The 21,674-nt window shown below is 37.6% G+C and overlaps 1 protein-coding gene across 1 annotated transcript in view; it reads right to left on the reverse strand.

The window, feature by feature from the left end:
- Window positions 1–12,069, reverse strand: part of ANK2 (ankyrin 2) — a 286,106-nt gene extending 274,037 nt beyond the window's left edge. Inside the window, exon 1 of the mRNA XM_070790805.1 lies at window positions 10,918–12,069. Within this exon, the coding sequence (XP_070646906.1) occupies window positions 10,918–11,046 (129 nt within the window). The 5' untranslated portion in view covers window positions 11,047–12,069. The remainder of the gene's footprint in view (window positions 1–10,917) is intronic.
- Between the last annotated feature and the right edge of the window lie 9,605 nt (window positions 12,070–21,674).

Here is a 21,674-nt window from a genome sequence, read left to right on the forward strand (position 1 = left end):
ACAGTTTGAGGCAGAAGCCAAAAATAAGGAGGAAGTCTGTACTACTACCCCTAGAAGAATGCAGGAGATGTCTTATTTTCACTGAGTTATACAGCTGAATTATTTGTAAACTGCTGAGGTTCCTTTAAGTGCTTACTATGGGCTCTCTTCGCCATAGCCCCCTCTAGTTCAAAGGCAGCTGTCATTACTACCACTGGATCTTTGTAAAACGATTAACACCATGATGATACTTTCTGTGGGTTTATAAGATGCGGCATTATCAGGATACACAGGCTCTAACAGAAAATAATGGAACCACAATAAACTCCTTCCTGCAAAATGACTCAAATCAGTACTAAAATACAAAACAAAAAACAACTGCACAACTTCATAAGATTACTTCATTTTCTGTATCTTCTGTCTTAACTGCTTCCAGAATATTTCAAGTGTTACCACAACAGGAACTATTTTCTTCCATTATTTTTTCTGCCAAATAAAAGCTCACAAAAATACACAGTCTATTAAATAAAACTTGCGTCATATACACAAAAATAGACAAATCTCCATTCCAACTTAATGGCCCAAATAACATTTTATTCTTATTATTTGTACCCATCACCCCAAGTGGTATCAGAGCTTCTTGGTTGCAGGAACTGTGTCTGGGACATAGTGTCAGGCCAAAGCAATTCCTATCATATGAAGGAAAACTTGGAAATTCCATGGAACTCCTCAATCACTTACAAAAATAAAGAGAAGCAAAAACAATTGAAAACACTGCAGAATCATACAGGAACAAGAAAGATCGCTAACAGACTTCAGGGCCACATCATTTCATAGGTGAGAAAACTGAAGTCAGGTTAATAGTTTGCCCAGCGTCACAGTTGGCAGATGCAATCATACACAGGTCTCCCGAATTTGTCTTTATGGAGCTTTAGGAGCATCTGGTAATTTTATGTAAATATCACTTATTAAATTAGTAAACAGCTTTCTAGTATGTTTTCTGTTCTTTATAACCCTATGTACCATATCCACCTCCAATCATGCTGAATGTCTTACAAGGACTGGCAGCTAAACTTAGTTTCAAATGCAAAAGTAATATTTGACCCCTATAATTAATAAAAAAATTACAGTAGATTCTTAAGAGTTCATGTTTGTAATGCTAACATAATTTACTTTTTAAAAATTTAATCAATGTTTATTGATTAGATTTTTTTTAATTATATTAGTAACACAAACATGAACTCTAAGATAATCTACGTTAGCTTTTTATTAATACATTGGGATCAAATATTACTTTAGCACTTGAAGCTAAGTTTCATTGTTGCAAAACTTCTATATAACCTGGCTCCTCCCTTTGCCTCCTTGGAGCAGTTCTCTCAGGGTCTCCTGAAACGCTGTCTCCTAGGCTTGAAGTCCTAAGAATACCCACCAAATAACACATTACTCTCAAAAAAATTGATCTAGAGATTAAATAACTCCCTTGAAAAAAGTAGAAATTTGGCAAAACCATCATTATTCACATAAAGATACATAAAGGTCAAAGTAGTTTTGATTTCAACATTTTTTTACAGACAAACTGTGAAAAAGATGAGTTAAAATTGGTAATTAACAGGTCTCTATTTGGGTTGGTGGTGAAGAATTCACCTATTAAAGTATTAAAATGTACTTTTACTGAGTGTCTGCTATCCCAATGTACTCTTCTTAGGGATTTTACTTGTATTTCCTAAATTAGTCCATATAGTCCTATACATTTTATGAACAAGTAAACTGAGGCTTATTTGAGGAGGAGAAAATGGCAACCCATTCCAGTATGCCTTTCAGTCCCATGGACAGAGGAGCCTGGGGGGCTACAGTCCATGAGGTCACAAAGAGTTGAACATGACTGAGCCACTGAGCATGCATGCATGCAAAATATATAGAGAGCCAAGAATATACATTAATGTGAAATTATTAATGTGACATGATACTATTTCTCCTAACCAAATAAAGATGAGGTTGATATGTTTATAATAATTTTTGTATCCCTGGTATTTCTCCTTAATAATACATACTTTTTTATTGAGGTGTTCCTCATGATATGAGCAGTATAGTAATGATAAATAGACAGTATAGGGACATCTCTAGAAAAGGGCTAAGTTGGCGTCAACACAGATCTAATGGGAAGAGTTTTGGCAAGGTACTAATGAAGTGAAGGAAAATGGAGGGAGCAATAGTCCAGCTATACATGCTGAAAAGTCCATTTCAGAATTCTGTATAACCTAGTGGGGAATCCCTTTCTGCCTACCCTGGAAGCTCTGGTGAGCGAGGACGAGAGTGAAAGAACAGCTGGTAAAATATTCACGCAAGTAACCAAAAATATAACAAAGAAACAAACAAAACCCTGGCATCATAAAGAGCTTGTTGAGTTAGAACTATTAACAGGAGATATCTGAGGAACTGGGAGAGAGATTTCATCTATGAGCTGCTCATTCCTTCTTTCTTCCCTACATTCATGGATTTTATACTATTTTAAAGATACAGAAAATCTACCAAAGTCAAGGACAAAGAGCAAAAAGTAGATGTTGTATTGTGTTTAGGAGTTTTAGAACTGCTGATGTCTCTAAAGGTTTGAGGTCTCCAAGGCTGCCAAATTACCAACTAAATCCCCAGGATATTTATTGAAGTTTACTTAAAACAGCACAGTCTATTTAAGGCTTAACTTTTAAATCACACTTTAGTGGTCTTCTTTCAAAAATTCAGCTTGAGTAATTTTTGCTCAACCTGGGGCCTCAATGAGTTTAGTTATATATGTATGTATCAGAAACACACAGCCTCATTCCTGAAGATCATAGCACCAGGACAGACAGTCATACTTCATGCAGGTCATAAAGCCTTTCAACTTATCTGATAAAACTGTTTCCTCTTTCCCATGCTCAAAGGTAACTAGAGGGCAGGGTGGAAGGAAGACTCAAAAAGGGAGGAGATACATGTATACTTATGGCTGGCTCACGCTGTTGTACAACAGAAACTAACACCACATCGTGAAACAATTTTATCCTACAATTTTTAAAAATTCCCCAAAATTAATTGGTTATTAGATAGACCAATTAGTCTCATTAAACATTCAAAAAATTGCCAGGGTGTCTCATATATACACATGGAACATTTTTTCTCAAATCGCAATGTAGAGTCATACTGATTATTAAAAGCAGGTCTGCTATTGCTTCAAATTCAAAGATGGGGTGGGTAGAGTAAGGGATGATGGGGAGATGAAAGTATTTATTGCAGTGGTTTTCAATTCTGGTTGGACTCACCAGGGGAGCTTTAAATGTATATAGATTATGGTCTTCTTTCCTTTTTAGCCTACCCCAGGATCCTGATTTATTATGAATGGAATGGAGCTAAATGACTTTAATGAGATTTTCCACAATATGCATTTAAAAATGACACGTCACCTTTGAAGCAAAAGGGTCATACTCAAACAGCTGATGATTCCACTAGCAATTTCTGCAGAATTCCAAAGTTTGGGAAATGCCTTTTTTTGTACTATTCTTCATTTTAATATACTATATCCTTGTCTCTGATAATAAAGGTAGTATTCTTTGTGAAGAAATTATTTTGAGAAATACAAACGAAAAGAGTGATATAATGGAAAAACACAAACACAAAAAATCATTAAATATGGCACGAGTCGAATTCTTAACTTCCTTGTATTTTCACTGACTCCTATAATACTTCTACAAAATATTTCAGTATTCTTTATGATGTAAAAATGTATGATAAATAGCATTACTTTTATCCAAGTGATAAATACAGTAAAATAATAAAATTTTTTAATAAAGGTCACCAATGAAATCTGTTTTCATAAAGATTAAAACATTTATATGAATTCAGATTAGCATAAACAAAAGGGGGTGGCAAATTCCACTGAGGTGTGCTTAAAGAATTTAGATTCCAAAAATGAACCCACTCATAGTAGCTGATTTACTTTAAGATTTTTGTCTTTTTAGTCTTCTTAAAAATGTATCTCAAGTCATATACTTGGGATTATCTTTGCCACAATCCCACAAATTTGACAGCTGTAATCCTAAACTAGTAGTTAGTCACCCACTCAAGTGGTTGAAAGAGGTTCTTTATAATTAAAAACTAATAAAAACTTAGATTATGGTGCTATTCAAGAGTACCATTAATAGTGCAAGTCACTTACATAAAAATAATTGTTCTAGCCAGGAAGGGGTTTCTGAACTGAACTAAGAGAGGAGGATAGAAGGAATATAAAAGAAAAAATATAGGTTTTTAAAAAATCATGATTCTGGGAGTTCCCTGGTGATCTAGTGGTTAGGATTTGGTGCTCTCACTGCTGTGGTATGGCTTCAATCCCTGGTGGAGGAACTGATATTCCACAAGCCATGCAGGTGCAGCCAAAACTCAAAAAACAAAATCATGATTCTATAGAAGCTTCTCCATGTAAACAGATATGCCTGAACATATTTATTTAGACTCAATTGACTATTAAGACATAAAAAGAGAGAAAGCTGTCCAGATAAAGCTCAAGACCTCACAATCTACTTTATGTAAATGTGGTTTCTAGAAGTACTGATGTATCACTGAAGGGGTTATACGAAACCATATGAAGACAGTTTGATATAAGTGCTAAAATACATTATTGGAATTTTCCAAACTTGAAGAGTTCCAGAATGTAATACATTATACAGGACCCACATTATTCTGTTGTGATTTGTACGTTTAATCATATTGCATTTGGCTTAGTATCCAGAACACTGCATACGTGGTTCTTAACTAAGCGTTGCTCATCTCAGAGGAGGGCTTCCCTTCAGGAGCAGGCCGGGCGTCCGTGCAGAAGGAACCAGCACAGGAGAGCTGACTGGCCTGTCCTCTACGACTGAATGCACTCAGACCGCCAGGAAGGCAGGCTCAGCTGGCCATTGTATTTTATGCTTATTTTAAACCCATAACATAATTCAAAAGTTGCAGAATACTTTCCTCTCCACACTTGTAAATAAGCATTCCTCCATTTTAACAAAGTATACTAACAAACTAACTTTCAATATTCTATATGTTTCCGTGTTCCCTTACAACTTGGTGATAGGTCCATTAAATATACTCAGTAAGAGTTCTCATTGTCATCAATTTAATAACAAAATGGACAAGAACAATATGGTTGGCACAGTACCCAAAAGTTATCCTAGAAATAAGAAGTCTTATTCTTTCAAAGATAATAATTATATACATTTAAAAGAAAGCAAATAACTGATCAGAACCCTTTTTTATGAGAATCAAGGAAAAGGACTTGAAAAAAAGTTATCCTAGAAATAAGAAGTCTTATTCTTTCAAAGATAATAATTATATACATTTAAAAGAAAGCAAATAACTGATCAGAACACTTTTTTATGAGAATCAAGGAAAAGGACTTGAAAAAAAGTTTGCTTTTATTTTCTACTTAATCCTACACAAAATCACCTTTCTGTGCTAGTTAAGTAAGTGTAAATACGCAAATACATCTGATGTTTTGATAAAACTGTAACAAAGAATGATCATATGTAATCATTTATCACTGACAGCAATTGCTATATTTAAGAAGCAAATGTTGACTTCTACCAATTGATTTTCCAAAAAATCTCATGGAATATTCTGGTGCAATTATAGTAGAAGCATAACCTGAAATTTATTCAGTTTCCTCTAAAATATGTCATTTAACTTATTCTCACAGTAATTAAATTTCTTTCAGTTATATGAAGATTATTCTGGAGGTTAGAAAACTGAGACATTGGCAGATTAAATGATTTACTTATGCTCTAGATTTAGTGTAGGTACAAGACCAAGAAATCATACTACCTTTTTTCCCAGTGAATTTTGGAGCCTGAGGTTCAAATCCCAACTCTGCCATATACTAGTTGGATATGATTAAGCAAGTTCCATAATGCTGACCCTAAGTTTCCTCACTTGTGAAATGGAGAGAATATCTAATGTATCAAACTGCCAATGGGATTAAACAGTACAATGTGTGTACCAGACATGGGACCACCTTGGTACTCAGTAAATATTACCATAATTTTCACACAAAATATGAACTCTGGCATTTTAATAGTATAAATAAAATAGGAATAATTCAAGCATTACAATGCCAAGAACTAGTCATACAAACTGCCTTTCATGCTATATGATTTAAATAAATATTGCAGACAGTATGATGCATTAGAGAACGTTTTGTCCATGCTGAAAAATGGAGAACACATCTATTTATTTGAACTGGTAATCATAAGTTTAAATGACAAAGATAATTTAAACATATGCTTTCCTTTCAAGAATGAAACTGTTTTGTTTAGTGATCCTCTGAAAATTATACATTTTTCCAAATTAAAAAAAAAGTACATTTGGAAAAGAATATATGACTGTGGAATGAATATTACACTCAAAATCGCTTTCTAGAACAAAGTCTTAGAAGTCTGTGAGAAAGATTCCTTTTGGAATCCTTCTCAAGTCTAAAGTTCTCAGAGTTTAGTATGAAAACTAGATATCCAGATGTACATAGAAATGACAAGTTAATCAGCAAATAATGAGCTCTCATCTCTGTAAAAAAGCTAGAACATCAATGTACTCTTTTGAACAAATAAATGATAAATTAGCTTGCTTCAAATAATCTTACTCTTGGTCCATTTGCTTGAAGCTTGGTTTTATTCTCGGTCTACCACAGTATGACACATGTACCATATATGTTTGGTACACACTATATTTAAAACAGTCCAAGGCAGAGGAACCAGAGATCAAACTGCCAACATCTGCTGGATCATGGAAAAAGCAAGAGAGTTCCAGAAAGACATCTATTTCTGTTTTATTGACTATGCCACAGCCTTTGACTGTGTGGATCACAATAAACTGTGGAAAATTCTGAAAGAGATGGGAATACCAAACCACCTGACCTGCCTCTTGAGAAACCTATATGCAGGTCAGGAAGCAACAGTTAGAACTGGACATGGAACAACAGACTGGTTCTGAATAGGAAAAGGAGTACGTCAAGGCTGTATATTGTCACCCTGCTTATTTAACTTATATGCAGAGTACATCATGAGAAACACTGGGCTGGAAGAAACACAAGCTGGAATCAAGATTGCTGGGAGAAATATCAATAACCTCAGATACGCCGATGACACCACCCTTATGGCAGAAAGTGAAGAGGAACTAAAAAGCCTCTTGATGAAGATGAAAGAGGAGAGTGGAAAAGTTGGCTTAAAGCTCAACATTCAGAAAACGAAGATCATGGCATCTGGTCTCATCACTTCATGGGAAATAGATGGGGAAACAGTGGGAACAGTGTCAGACTTTATTTTTGGGGGGCTTCAAAATCCCTGCAGATGGTGACTGCAGCCATGAAATTAAAAAAGGCTTAGTCCTTGAACGGAAAGTTATGACCAACCTAGACAGCATATTCAAAAGCAGAGACATCACTTTGCCAACAAAGGTCTGTCTAGTCAAGGGTATGGTTTTTCCAGTAGTCATGTATGGATGTGAGAGTTGGACTGTGAAGAAAGCTGAGCACCAAAGAATTGATGCTTTTGAACTGTGGTGTTGGAGAAGACTCTTGAGAGTCCCTTGGACTGCAAGGAGATCCAACCAGTCCATTCTAAAGGAGATCAATCCTGCATGTTCTTTGGAAAGAATGATGCTAAAGCTGAAACTCCAGTACTTTGGCCACCTCATGAGAAGAGTTGACTCATTGGAAAAGACTCTGATGCTGGGAGGGATTGTGGGCAGGAGGAGAAGGGGACGACAGAGGATTAGATGGCTGGATGGCATCACCGAATTGATGGACGTGAGTCTGAGTGAACTCCGGGAGTTGGTGACGGACAGGGAGGCCTGGCGTGCTTCGATTCATGGGGTCGCAAAGAGTCAGACACGACTGATCGACTGAACTGAACTGAAAGAAGCCTGAACATTTTATTCCAAGATAAATCTTGAATATAGAATATAGAATAAATCTTGAATCTAGAATAAAATAAATTTTATTCTAAGATAAATCTTGCTTGTCATGAAGCTGAAACTAGGTTCCTTAGTATACAAATCCAGCATTTACAAAGACGGTACCACTGAGAAGCTGGTAGAGGGGTTACAGCCAAGCACGCAAAGTGTTTTAACTTTACAAATAATTAAAATTTATTTGAAATGTTTTATGGAATACAAAATAACAACACAAAAATTCTTTTAATTAACAGCAAGTTTATAAAAGAATATTAAAATGAAATCTAAATATGAGGATGCTTAATTGATTTAATACTCTATAATATTTTACTTCAGTAAAAGTATTTTCAAAATCAGTTTATTTTTTTCAAGATCCACAGTTGGTTTTAACACCACAGGGGAATGTCTCATCTGAATTTTTTTAATAAACTGGTTCATCTACAATACACTTTACAAATGGATATGTAAATGGTAAACCCAATCATCTCTACAACTGATGTATTCCCTTATGGTTATAAAATGGCATCAGCAAATAAAGTATAATCATTTTTAGGTTAATTTCTGGAGATGGTGTTGCAGAGTGCTGCTAATAAGAAAACATGCTTTTTTCATTTCTTTTGGAATTACCATTATATATACCTTAAGGAGGGAGAAGGCAATGGCACCCCACTCCAGTACTCTTGCCTGGAAAATCCCATGGATGGAGGAGCCTGGTGGGCTGCACTCCATGGGGTCGCTAAGAGTCGGCACGACTGAGCAACTTCACTTTCACTTTTATGCATTGGAGAAGGAAATGGCAACCCACTCCAGTGTTCTTGCCTGGAGAATCCCAGGGACGGGGCAGCCTGGTGGGCTGCCGTCTATGGGGTAGCACACAGTCGGACACGACTGAAGCGACTTAGCAGTAGCAGTAGCAGCATACCTTAAGGAATAATTATGAGGTAGAGCTTTCTTCTTTTAAACCAAATTTTAGAACTAACTCAATTTGGTTATGTGTGCATGGGGCCAGGGGAGGGGGAGGTGGAACTATATCTAGAAGATAAAGCTGACACAGCTAAAAAACCCAGTCACTCTTAGCAAGCACTTCTTGTGCTGTGTAAATAGCTATGTAATGCCACATGCATCTGCAGTACAAAAGGGAAGAGGACCAACAGATTTGTATACCCCCCCCAAAAAAAAGAGGAACAGAAACAAATAGTAGCTATGCCATTATTTCCCTAATTTAATGATACCATCTTAATACGAAGATCAGATGATCCCATCATATGATCAGTTTCAACCAATGATGTCTCCCTGCCGAGCTGGACTCAAGCTAAAGCAATGCAGCACCCAGGCAACTGAGACTCAACAGCTGTTGGCAGTCTTCCATCTTAATGATGTGGCTTTGCAATTTTACTGAAGTATAGAAAAAGAAGCTTGAACTAGATACAGAAGCAAGCCAAAGGGAGAACAAGAGAGTGGTATGAGTGGCACTTTAGGTAAGCAAAGTTATTAGGTTACAGTATACGCTAAACGAGCACTCCTGGCCAAAAAATAATAGACTGTGTTTCAGAGAACGAAAGATAAAAAAAGATATAATCACAGGAAATTGCTTTATGGCACAATGTTCCATTTAGACAATTAGAAACAGACTGCAGTAGCTGTCGAAAAGGGAGCCAACTCCCACCAAAATGGCCAATAACATCCTTGATATTATAAAAAAGAATGAACGCATCCTTGAAACAAGGCCATTTAAAGGTCAGGCAGGCAGTATTAAAGTTTTCCCCAGAAGGAAAATAATAATATACGGCAAATGTTATTTGTTTGTATTGCCTCATGACAATCATTTGATCTAACTACTGATGAAATAAGTAGTAACACTGAAATGTAAGGAATCCCTGCACAGTAAGATCTGAACTTAATGTGGGTCCTCAAGTGTCCTTCCAAGAGTGAAGCAAAGATAACAACCCCCAAATGAAAAGGTAGACGCATCTATTACTGAAGAAACAAAAGACATTGAGCACATGGATTATTAAGCCTATGGATCCCCAATGCATCCCTAATCCCATAGCTATGTTTAACAGCTTGTGTACAAACCACTATTTTTATGCTCTGCTAATGTAATATGTCATTTATCATCTTCCGAAATTATTCACTGACCCACTTTGTTAATTAAAGCACTTATAGAAATCTCCTTGCCTTATAGAAACAGACCACCAGCTAAAGGAATAGTTCAGTTCCATCAAGTTGTAAGATTGTTTCTGTCTTAAAGAAAAAAATATTTTAAAAGATAGAGAAAGACAATGATTCTCTACTTTACTGTAAATGGAATCAACATTTTGTTCCATTTACTTAACCCTGGTCTTTTAACTTAGTGGCTACAGTCAGAAGAGAAAAGCATAAGATCATTAATGAAAACCAAAAAGTGAATTAAAATTATAATTTTAAAAATTCTGAGACACAGCTCACTGCATGAAGACTCTCAGTATAGTTTTACATGGATCAGTGTCAACCTTTAGAAGGGGAGGGGGGCAGAGTAAATAAAACCTGTGGTTTATTCTTAACCAGAGATCTACAGCAGATACATAAAGTCAGAGAGAAGGCACAGGCTAAAGATCCTGTAGTAGAGGTGATGAACAAGAAGAAAATACTTTAACCCTCCAACCAATCTTTCCTGCTTCTATGACAAGTGTTCAGAGTCACTTGGAGGAATAAAAAAAAACGCCTAGCTTTGAGACTGAATAAAGATATTAAGGAAAAGCAGAAAAATGAAGTGGAGACTTTTTTTTTTTTGTCTTTACTTGGTTAAGCCAAGGAAATTTGCCCTGCTCAGGCATCTCTTCCCAATGCAGCAAATTTAGGCATGAGCTATAGGCTGCAAACTGAGCTTGGAAATGGTGCAGGGGAATGATGGAGGGAAGGGAGGAGGAAGTTGCCAGCTCTGAGGCTGATGGTTCTACACTGAGCCTCACAAGCAAGGGCCTAAAGGGATGCTCCTCATACCTTTCTTTTCCGTTCCATACGTTCCCTGGGGATTTTCCGTTGTTTTTTCCTCTCTCTCTCCAGGTTTTTCTCCTTTTCATCCAGTTCAGCCTCTCGAACTTTTTTAATAGAAGCAGCAGCGTGAGCCATTTTTGCAGAGGAGAGCAGCAGGAGCAGTTGCGGCAGCTCAGTTTCCACTCCCCAGCAATCCAGGTGATATTAGAGCTAGATGGGGAGGAGATTTTCCCCACCAGTGCAATGGCTGGCAGCCAGAACACTCACAAAATAATCCACTCCGCCCCCGAGCTAGGTCGGAATCTTGCTCCAGCCTCCGCAGCATTCATAATTCACAAGGTACCAAGGTCTGCGGCCAACCCCCTCCAGGAGCGCACACCTGCACACACGCGGGCATAGGTGGGCGCCCACACTTAGAAATGGTCCCACGGGGAAGGCGGAGCACTAGATTCCGAGCTCTTCAGCCGTTGGATGGCCGCAAGGGCAGACAAGCATCCTACTAGTTGAAAAAGCCTTCCTCTTAGACACACATCACCAATTGGAACGGTCTTTGGGGACTCCTCCAGACAGTCTGTGTCTTCCAACTGGAGCCAGGAAGAGGCCACCGTGGAACTGGAAGGGGGTGGGTAGTTGATTGCCGCTTGCAACCACACCTCTATGCAGGGTGAGAAGAAAATGGTGCGGTCTTGCTAAATGACTCGCTGCTGCTACTGCTGCTGCTGCTGCCGCTGCCGCTACTGCCGTTGCTAGGGCTGCTCTGCTGTAGCACATGACATGAATTCCCGTCTCTTAAATCTCTCAGCCCTTCCCCTCTCCAAGGGTCATTTAAGAGGGAAGAATCAACGCTGCAGTTCGGGGGGAAGACCAGCGCAGTTGGAGTCACTTGCCACTGCCAGAGAAACACGGGGGTGAGCCCGTCTGGGAAGGGCTGGGAATACTGTCACGCGTGAGCCCGCATTAGGGAGCTGCGTTAAGCAGGGAATGGAAAGGAGCTGTCAGCGAGTACACAGTATAATCTGGACTCAGCCAGGTTATCCTGGGAGAAAGAGGGGGCCCTCCAAAGAGGGAGAGGAGAGCAGAGGCAGAGAAAGGGAGAGAGAGAGAAGCAGGCCACACCTGAAGTCACTCTCCATCATTCTGAGGCACACAGGTACTCATCATTCATTACCAAAGGCTTTCCTTAAATACAGAATTAACTAACGTGATGAGGTCATGCAGGATTAATATTTCTGGATGTTCCTGCATGTATACCCAAGAAAGAGATGCAATGAAAGGAGAGAAAGGATACAACCTGTTAATTCAAGAAGATGCAGCTCTGTATACTGTTTTAATTGCTTATAGTACCAGTCTTTTTGCTTAGAAGTTTACAATTTTATCTAGGGCCAATAAAATGTCACTCCTTTCTTAATTATTCATCTCTGGACTCTAGAGTCATAACACTGCGTTGAACACAGTGGATTATGGACCCCTCCATCCCTACATATAATCACACAGTTGTCTCATTTTAGAAGAAAATTTTTAACTAGTACTATAATTGCTGACATTTAAACAATAGAATCCTATCCTACTTATATCCTATTATTAGGAAAAAGGTAAAATATTAAAAGTGCTCTTTTACAAAATGGCATATTTTTGTATCCTAATTCTATGACATATCTACCCAGATAAAGGAAAATGTAATGTTTCATTTCCAATATTACATGAAGAGAGTAACTCTTCTGGGAGGGAACATACTAATTTTCTATACTGTGGGTCGTCTCTACGTATTTTACCTATTACAACATAATTTGTAATTTTTCATTTTTACCTAAACTGAGTTGAAAGAAAGGATTAATACAATATCCCATAAGCAAGCAAAATGTACTTCATGGTAGTTCAGGGAAGTGGTCCCCAACCTTTTGGGCATCAGGGACAGGTTTCATGGTAGACAATTTTTCGATAGCCTGGGATGGGGGGAAGTTTGGGGGATGATTCAACCACATTACATTTATCGTACACTTTATTTCTATTATTATTACATCAACTCCACCTCAGGTTATTAGGCATTAGATCCTGGAGGTTGGGGACCCCTGATACAGTGAACCCTGCACTTAAATCAGACTCAAAAGTCAGTCAAAAAATAGAAATAATTGCCATGGCATGAGCCAGCATTGTATTGGCACCATGAAGATTCACAGGTCGGTTAACTTTCAGCCAGCATGACTAGTTTTTTTATATATGATGAGCATAACTTTCTCTGACTTGACCAGCTGAGAATTCATCTTCTAAAAAAAAAAAACAAACAAACCAGCTTATTAACTCCCTCCTCTGGAAAATCTTGTATGTCTTTACAAAGAACCATACATAGATATTTAAGTTCCTTAACCAGGTGAGTCGTTGCCTTCCACTTGATATAAGATAATTCAAACATTTTCTCCTCTGAGGGTCTTTGAGATAATCATCTGTGATGGTATCAAAGCCGTTATTAGCAATGAAAGTGGTTCAGTGAGAATAAAAGACTGAAGCACAGGGTGATCCTAATGCCATCTGGCATTCTCTTTTCCTCTAAACATTTTTTTAAATGTTTACAACCAACAAGTCTTACTTGATTTGTGAATATCCTTTTAACTTAATAACATGAATCCCAACAAACTGTACTTGAGTCTCCTAAAGCAGATTCTCTTTAGTGAGAATCTTTCTGGGCTTGTCTGGGATGATGCCTGTCCCACACCCCTTTAGAACCTGCTTATACTGGATCACAATATCTTCTCCTCTCTATAAACCTCCCCAGAGGAAAACGAAAAACCACAAGCACAGCTAGAGAGGAAAGTGGGGAGTTCCTGCTGTTAAAAGCATTTGTTTGTTTCATTAGCCTTTAATGAACTCAATAGGCCTACTTGTAAAAGTGGACAATATCAGTTTAATTATCTGATTTTCTACAACCAGGAGAATTACACATTTTTAAAACTACAATCTAACAACTTTACAAAAAAATTTTTTAGGCATAGTTAACAAAGTCTTAATCCTCTAGATTCCCTCCATTTTTCTACAAAAAGTATGAGAGCTCTTTTCTTCATTCTGTCACATGAAGAAAAGGTAATGAATCAGATGTTAGTTTGACATTAATCTTTCACAAAGCACCATGATTGCCAGATCTTTAAAAACAATAATTACACTACTTTGATTACATTTTCTCATAATATCTTTGCATGCAACTCAGGGAGCAAAGTCACCGTGATTTTACAGTTGAGGACCCCAGAAGGCCAGTGACTTGCTCCAGATAGCCCTCCCCAGGAATGGAAGGAAGGCTGAGGTTCCGTGTTCTTAAGTCAGCCCACCTCGGGAGAAGGAACCCACCCAGAAAGCCTCACTATGGGCTCTCCTACTCAAATTACAGGAAATCTCGGACTAGTATGAATACACTTAAATAAAATAAACTGATCACACGTTCTTTTTTAGCCCGTGATTTTTCATTCATCTTTTTCCCAATCACAGAAAGTTTTCTTCCCACATAAGATGGATAGATGCACATAATCCTTTTTGGAGTGTCAGATCGGACATTCCTATCCAGTGATAATGTTGCCTCTCTACTACTGACTTATTTAATAGTAAACTGTTGAGAAAATCATTTTATAAAATCATTCCTTCTTGTATATTTGTGTTGCTCACACCTTCCTAGGATTTTCTATTTGAATGGAAAAAAAAAAAAAAGTCTCAATTTTCTGAACAAAGAGAGCAGCATACACTCACCAGCTGACCTCTGCAGAGACAGGGCACCAGGTTCCAGTCCCAGGAGCTCCGGGCCATTTAAATGATGCATGTACCACAAAAAAAGGAGTCTTCCCATCAAGCCTCTAGCAGAGAGAGAATACTGGCTGAATTCTGAACTTGTAACAAAAGCTGCTTCCTTTTACAAAGCATTTTGGCCATCACTGGGATAAGCTTGTATCTGCCTTCAAAGTAAGGAATGCACTGTCGTTTACATTTAAACTTGAGAGCAAGCTTAGATAGATTGCCCTTCAGAGAGGACATACTTCACTTTAAAGACAGGAGAGAAAACGGCCATTTGCTGTTCTCAGTCTCTAGCATTCCATTGATCCAGAATCCCAAGAAAATCCTCCGCAGACATCAGGCATCAGTCGGGACGTTGTTCAATAACAACTGAGCTAGCCATATGCAGTTTAATCTCCCTGCCTCTGCCCAGCCTCACCGGGGTGAAGCAGCTATACAATTAAACAGCATATCCTGTCACTCCTCCACAGATGGAAAGTGGATGGTGAGTGGGAAAAGAAGCAAAGGCACTACAAAGACTTAGACCATCACCTAATCAGGAAAAAATAAAAGGCTCTGCTAACTTGCACTATGAACCAAGAGTTCATTCTATTCAAGTTCAAGGGTGTTTATCCATATTTAAAAATGTATGTGTGTTCTCAGACAAATGAATGGTCAGGGTAAGGTAAAGTGGACCGAATGAGTGACTACCTTGACATATCACCGCCCAATTTGTTTTGTTGTTGTTTAGTCACTAAGCTGTGTCTGACTCTTTTGCAACCCTATGGACTATAGTCCACCAGGCTCCTCTGTCCATGGGATTTCCCAGGCAAGAATACTTGAGTGTGTTGCAATTTCCTTCTCCAAGGCATCTTCCTGACCCAGGGATCAAACCCGTGTCTTCTGCATTGGCAGGTGGATTCTGTACCCACTGAGCTACCAGAGAAGCCCCCAGTCTGTTTCACTCGAGCCAAACCAAAAGTCAATTTGATAACACAAATTAATAAAGCAGAGCTTGCTAGTAATGTAATAGGTCCTACTTTCTGTAGGGAGATGACTTGGTTAAAATTACAATACCCAAATCGTGTCTTCCTTCCACTTCTGCCTGAGGAATGGAAACAGTTTCCATAGCTCAGGACGGGCTTCCCTGGTGACTCAGCGGTAAAAGAATCTGCTGCCATGAAGGAGACTCGAGATCAATCCCTGGGTCAGGAAGATCCCCTGGAGAAGAAAATGGCAACTCACTCCCGTATTCTTGCCAGAGAATTCCATCCACAGAGGAGCCTGGCTACAGTTCATGGGGTTGCAAAAGAGTCCGACACAACTGAGCGACTGAACAACAAAATCATAACTCAGGATGGAGAAGCAGAAGTGGTCCCAAGGCCCTCACCTTCCAGCCTCTGAAACAAGCTCACAGCACTTCTGAGGTTTCCCAGAAACTTTCCAGCTGGTAACAATGGTAAGGGCACAAGGAGTGAAAAACTTCAAGCCACACAAATTATAGGAGATAAATAGCTAACACTTTGTCAGCACAGGCCTTGGCTCTACGAGGACAGTCAGGGGATCGTGGGCAGCAGCCACATCTGTAACAGTGAGAGGTAAGAGGAAAGCACAGACAGAAAAGGGAAAATCAAAAAAGCCACAATTCGAAGAAAAAAAGAAACACAAGCCTGTCTCTCCCTGAATTTTGCCAACCCTCATCTCCAATCATTCATTCCCCAAGTGCAAATTTAGATGAACAAAGATGACTGTTCCTCAGCCTCACTGGTGAAGATGGGAGCCTGTGGGCACGGGTTGTATTTGCCTGTCGTGAAAAACTTCTGACAGAAAATCCCTTCCACTGAGGCTTCTTATTCAAATTTATTTTCTTGTGCTCAGTTGGACAGGAAATAAAGAAACAAATTCATTCGGGAATCAGAAAAGCCCCACAACGCTAAAAATCTGTCTTCCTTTTAATCTACACTATAATACCTTAGATTAAAAGCCTAGGAATTAATCTTAAAAAGCGCTTCTAAAATATTTTTCAAATAAAAACTTTCTCCCCATCCTCACCTCATTACTGCACAGCTTATCTCTGGTGCCATCTTTTCATCAAATACAGTTACTGAAGGCCCATAAGAGCCAGTCAAGGAGCACTGGGGATCTCGTAGTGAAAATGGCAATCTCTGCCCTCATGGAGAAGAAAATCCAGGTGTTACATATTCTCAGACTTCCTTGCGGCATCTCAGTCTCTTTGTATTGTCTAGTTTCTGGAACTATGAATATTCAAATCTTGACTAGAAAGCTCCTTCCCAAGGTTCACGTGCCTTGTTTCAAGTTTGCAACTATTTCTTAGATATCTTCAAATGTCTTCTCGGGACTACACTCTTCTTTTAATTATTTAAACTTTTATTCTGAAAAACATAATGATCATGGGTAAGAAAGACCCACAGTCTATTAGGGATTGAAATATTGGGGTTAAGTTCTAATCCCTCCTGAAATTTTACTGTTATGTTTTTAACAACATAAAACTTCCCTTTGGGGTTTGTAACAGCTTTTTATAAAAACTCAGAATGTGTTTCTCAACCTTTTTACTTTGGTAAAGTAAAGAACACTGAATTGTGGTTAAAATGTAAAAATGCAATCCCAAGCCTGTTAGTCCTAAAGAACCCTGAAGATATTTTTGTGTGCCTATTATCCATAAAGGAATTTCTATTTTAGAAATTTTATTTTTACTCAGGAATTATTACTTGACAGTAGCTTTAGCATCTCAAAGGAAACAACTTATTGGTAAGGGAGAGGAGTCTGATCACTACTTGAAGGCTTATATCTGTACAATGTCAATTACAGAAGTGCCACTGAGATAGTTTGACAGAACACGTTTTAGTTAGACACAAAAACAGATTATTTTCTTGATTGTGACAAAATTATTTTTAATTCTTATTCTTTGTGTGAATCCAAATTAAGCCATGTGTATCCTAAATTTTTGTGAAATAACGTATTTGCATATAAATCAGTAAGGCTTAAAAGCCCATGAGTGGGGGGTTTAAATGAATGGGCTATTATTCTATACTTTTTATGGACCATGAATTGTAGCCCTCTAACTCATTATTCCTGGCCAGTAAATTATTAGCCAAAAGGTCTCGTTGTTTTTCAAAATTAACCATATAAAAAGGGCAAAGTGTAATCTTAGAGTATAAGCAAATAAGATCAAATACCCAATCAGTGATAGACATTTCAGATCTCTGATTTTCCAATCTAATGCATTTATCATTAAAACAGGCACATAAACACTTTCTAGAGTTTCAACAACCACTTTAGTGCCTAGTAGAGTTTCTGTGATACTTCAATAGGTATAAAAGACATAAAATATGTTGTTTCAATAATACAAGCATTTAAAAAAAAAATCCCCTTGTGGCAGAATTGCTGGTACCAGAAAACTGAAGTACCATAAAGTGTTACCATTATATCCATAGGTAGTTAGAAAGTTTTATAAAGATCTGGATTATTGTTGCTTCTGGTGCTACTACATATAGTTAGCCATCTCCTCTCTGACTCACTGAGTGTCCATGAACTGTTTCACAAAAAATGTTCTTTTTATTGCAACCTTTGTTTAATTAACCTATAAATAAAATCTGTTGGTAGGCAGTCAATGTTTCTTCCTTTAGGCATGACCAGCACTTTTCATTTTATACTTACTCATGCAAAGTCATAGTCCATGAATAGGGAGCCAAAGTACAAGATTTAACCAAACTTTCTTTGGAAACCACATTTTAGAGGTAAGGCATGGTCAAGTCTTTTCTGTGACCTGGTGAAATCAAATATCACTTTGAAATCAAACCAATCATGGAAATACTAAACACCGACATACACAGTACGTGTTTCCAGCTACTGAAACACACTAGCCATGTTGGATGAATATAAAGAACTTCTTAATAGCAACAAATAACTGACGTGATAACAAGGAATTCCTAGGCAAAACTGAAGGAAAATGGAACTACCGGGAGATAAAATAAGCAGAGAAATTCCTTTTGTTTTCTGAGTGTATTTCCTAGAAAATTTGAACTTTCATTTTGCAAAGTTCATCAGCAAGAGGGCAGAAATCAGGGAACTCTACTCAGTGCTCTGCGGCAAGGAAAACCAAAAAAGAGGGGATATATTGGATTGGCCAAGAAGTTCAACAAACTTTTTGGCCAACCCAGTATTTATACATACAGCTGATTCACGTTGCTGCTCAGCAGAAACTACCACAACATTGTACAGCAACCACGCTCCAATAAAAAGTAATTTTAAAAAGGAAGGCAGAAATCAAAGAGCAATCAATGTCTATACAAGGTGCAGAATCATTTAAGTACCTCCCCACAACAAAAAGCTACATTCTCAAGCTAGGAATAGAATAATAAATAAGCAGGCCCGTTCAGCAGAGGTTTTATTGCCTGGAGTTTGAACAAAACTCAAACCCTGAACTTGGATCAGGGTGATTTCCAAATGATTTGTGACCACAGAACCTGGGAGAACTAAATACGTATCTTCTCTGAAGAAGTTACCTTCGTCCTTGGCCTCAAATTATCTACATAAATTAATTTTTCAAGTACCTGCCTGCAATCAAAGACAACCAAACATACAGCAAAAACCACAGAGCAGAGAGACAGACCTATAAAGACTTGAACAAAAGGCAACTATGAACAAGGCACAGACACAAAAGAGATAAATTAAAGGAAAAAATAATCAGTTCTGGTTCCCCAAAGTAGCATTACGTAGATTAGAAGTTAAATAATCTGAACTCTTCAAGCACAATCTTATCTCATTTTTTTCTGTACCCTTCCACCAAACTACACTATTTGCATAAGAACAAATAGCAATAAATGTTAAATAAATGGGCAATATAAGCATCAAATGAATTGTAGAAGCAATATGTACTATAGGACTTTAGAACAATATACTATTTCTTAATAAAAAGTTTTAACAATGAAGTAATAAATCTTAGTAAAGAATTGCATCCTTAAATATTTGATAATTCAAAAATGGCACCAAAATCTAATAAATACATGTTACTGAAAAAATACAATAGAAATACTTTTCACAAGTTACAAGTTTTATATAAAAAACAAACTTGATGGCTTAGGTAGAAACTTTAGACAATGTTCAACCAAACTTTGTAAAATAGAAACAACTATAGAGAGTTTTTTCGGAGAAGGCAATGGCACCCCACTCCAGTACTCTTGCCTGGAAAATCCCATGGATGGAGGAGCCTGGCAGGCTGCAGTCCATGGAGTCTCGAAGAGTCGGACATGACTGAGGGACTTCACTTTCACTTTTCACTTTCACGCATTGGAGAAGGAAATGGCAACCCACTCCAGTGTTCTTGCCTGGAGAATCCCGGGGACGGGGGAGCCTGGTGAGCTGCCGTCTATGAGGTCACACAGAGTCGGACACGATTGGAGTGACTTAGCAGCAGCAGCAGCAGCATAGAGAGTTTTTAATGTTTCAAGTCTGTGATACATTCAGATTTCAGTGTCTTCAGAGAAAGGGAATGAGTTTTCTTCCTCCCCTCATTTCTTAAAAAAAACATAGAGTAGAAGTTCTAACACACCTTTACTTAATAAAATGTCTCTATGCTCTCTATGAATACTGACTAATGCTCACTGTGTATTAAAAGCTTGTAGCTTATTAGCTCTTGAATATTATGTGTATATTTTTCTCCTACCAGTAAAGTTGTATGCTTACCAAAAGCCAGGTATGTTTACTACTAATCTTTTTAATCTCAGTTGTAACTTTATTGCAATTATATAATATAAATTAATAAATCTTTTCTAATGAAATATGGGTGCAAAAGAGTTGTTTCATGAAAATTAACATAAATGCTTTGTAAGAACTTGATGAAGATGAATCCTAACAAATATTACTGTTGAATTATAGGTATAATTATTAAACTTGCTGAAACAAATGTAAAAGATGGGGGAAGTGGCTTTAAAAATCTAGAAATCATACAAGCAGATTGTTTTGAAAATGTCTTTAACTTCTGACTCCAATTAAAAGATATCAAACTGGAAAATAGAGATGAGACAATACCTATGAGTATGTATGGTTAAAAAAGATAAGGTGAAGCCCCAAACAGTGGCAAGTTCGTAAACAAAATATTCTTAGATGAAATGTTATGATCTTACATCAAACCATCGGTAAGAAAAATTCCAATGTATACATTTCAAGTTAAAATAAAATGTTTTAAATATGTATGTATCATTATTTTTGATTCTCCACATTAACCATCTTTTTGTTTTTTTACTAAGGAATTAAATAATAGTTTTGATAATGTTACAAAATAAAGTTTCTTTTGTGTGGTAAAGGGTCTTGAGTTTGGGTTTTGAATTCCAACTTTGGCCTTATAACTTTGGGTATATTATCTAGTCTACAAAGACTTCAATCTTCCTTTTAAAAAATATAAATGGGGATAATGTCTATCAAATAGAATCAAGAGAACTCGTGCACATATAACATCTGTTCTGAGGGAAAAAAAAGAAAAACATGAATATAAAAGCATGAAAGGGAAGCAAATTCAACTGTAAAACACAAACACAGGAAATAGGACATGAGATAGAATAACCCTTCAAAATAGTGTGTGTAGATAGAAAATGCTGATCACTTTGGATAACCAACATCATTAATAAACTCACACTTCTCAGGACTATATGTATAATGAAAGCCAACACAGTCCTTGTAACACAGAATAAATCTTAAAGTCAATGAACACGTGCTATGGTCTGAATGTTTGTTCCTTAACCCCAAAATTCACAGGTTGAAATCTTAATACCAAATGTAATGACATTATCAGGTGGGCCTTCAGGAGGTTAATTAGGTCATGAGTGAGATCAATGCCCTTATAAAAGATACCCCAGAGAGCTCCCTGCCTGCCTTCCACCATGGGGGAATACAGCGAGAAGCCTGCCACCTGGAAGTGGGCCCTCATCTCATCTGACCGTGTTGGAACCCTGATCTCAGACTTCCAGACTCCAGAACTGTAATAATGCATTCCT

The sequence above is a fragment of the Bos indicus genome, chromosome 6 (genome assembly GCF_029378745.1).
Source record: "Bos indicus isolate NIAB-ARS_2022 breed Sahiwal x Tharparkar chromosome 6, NIAB-ARS_B.indTharparkar_mat_pri_1.0, whole genome shotgun sequence".
NCBI classification, from domain to species: Eukaryota; Metazoa; Chordata; class Mammalia; order Artiodactyla; family Bovidae; genus Bos; species Bos indicus.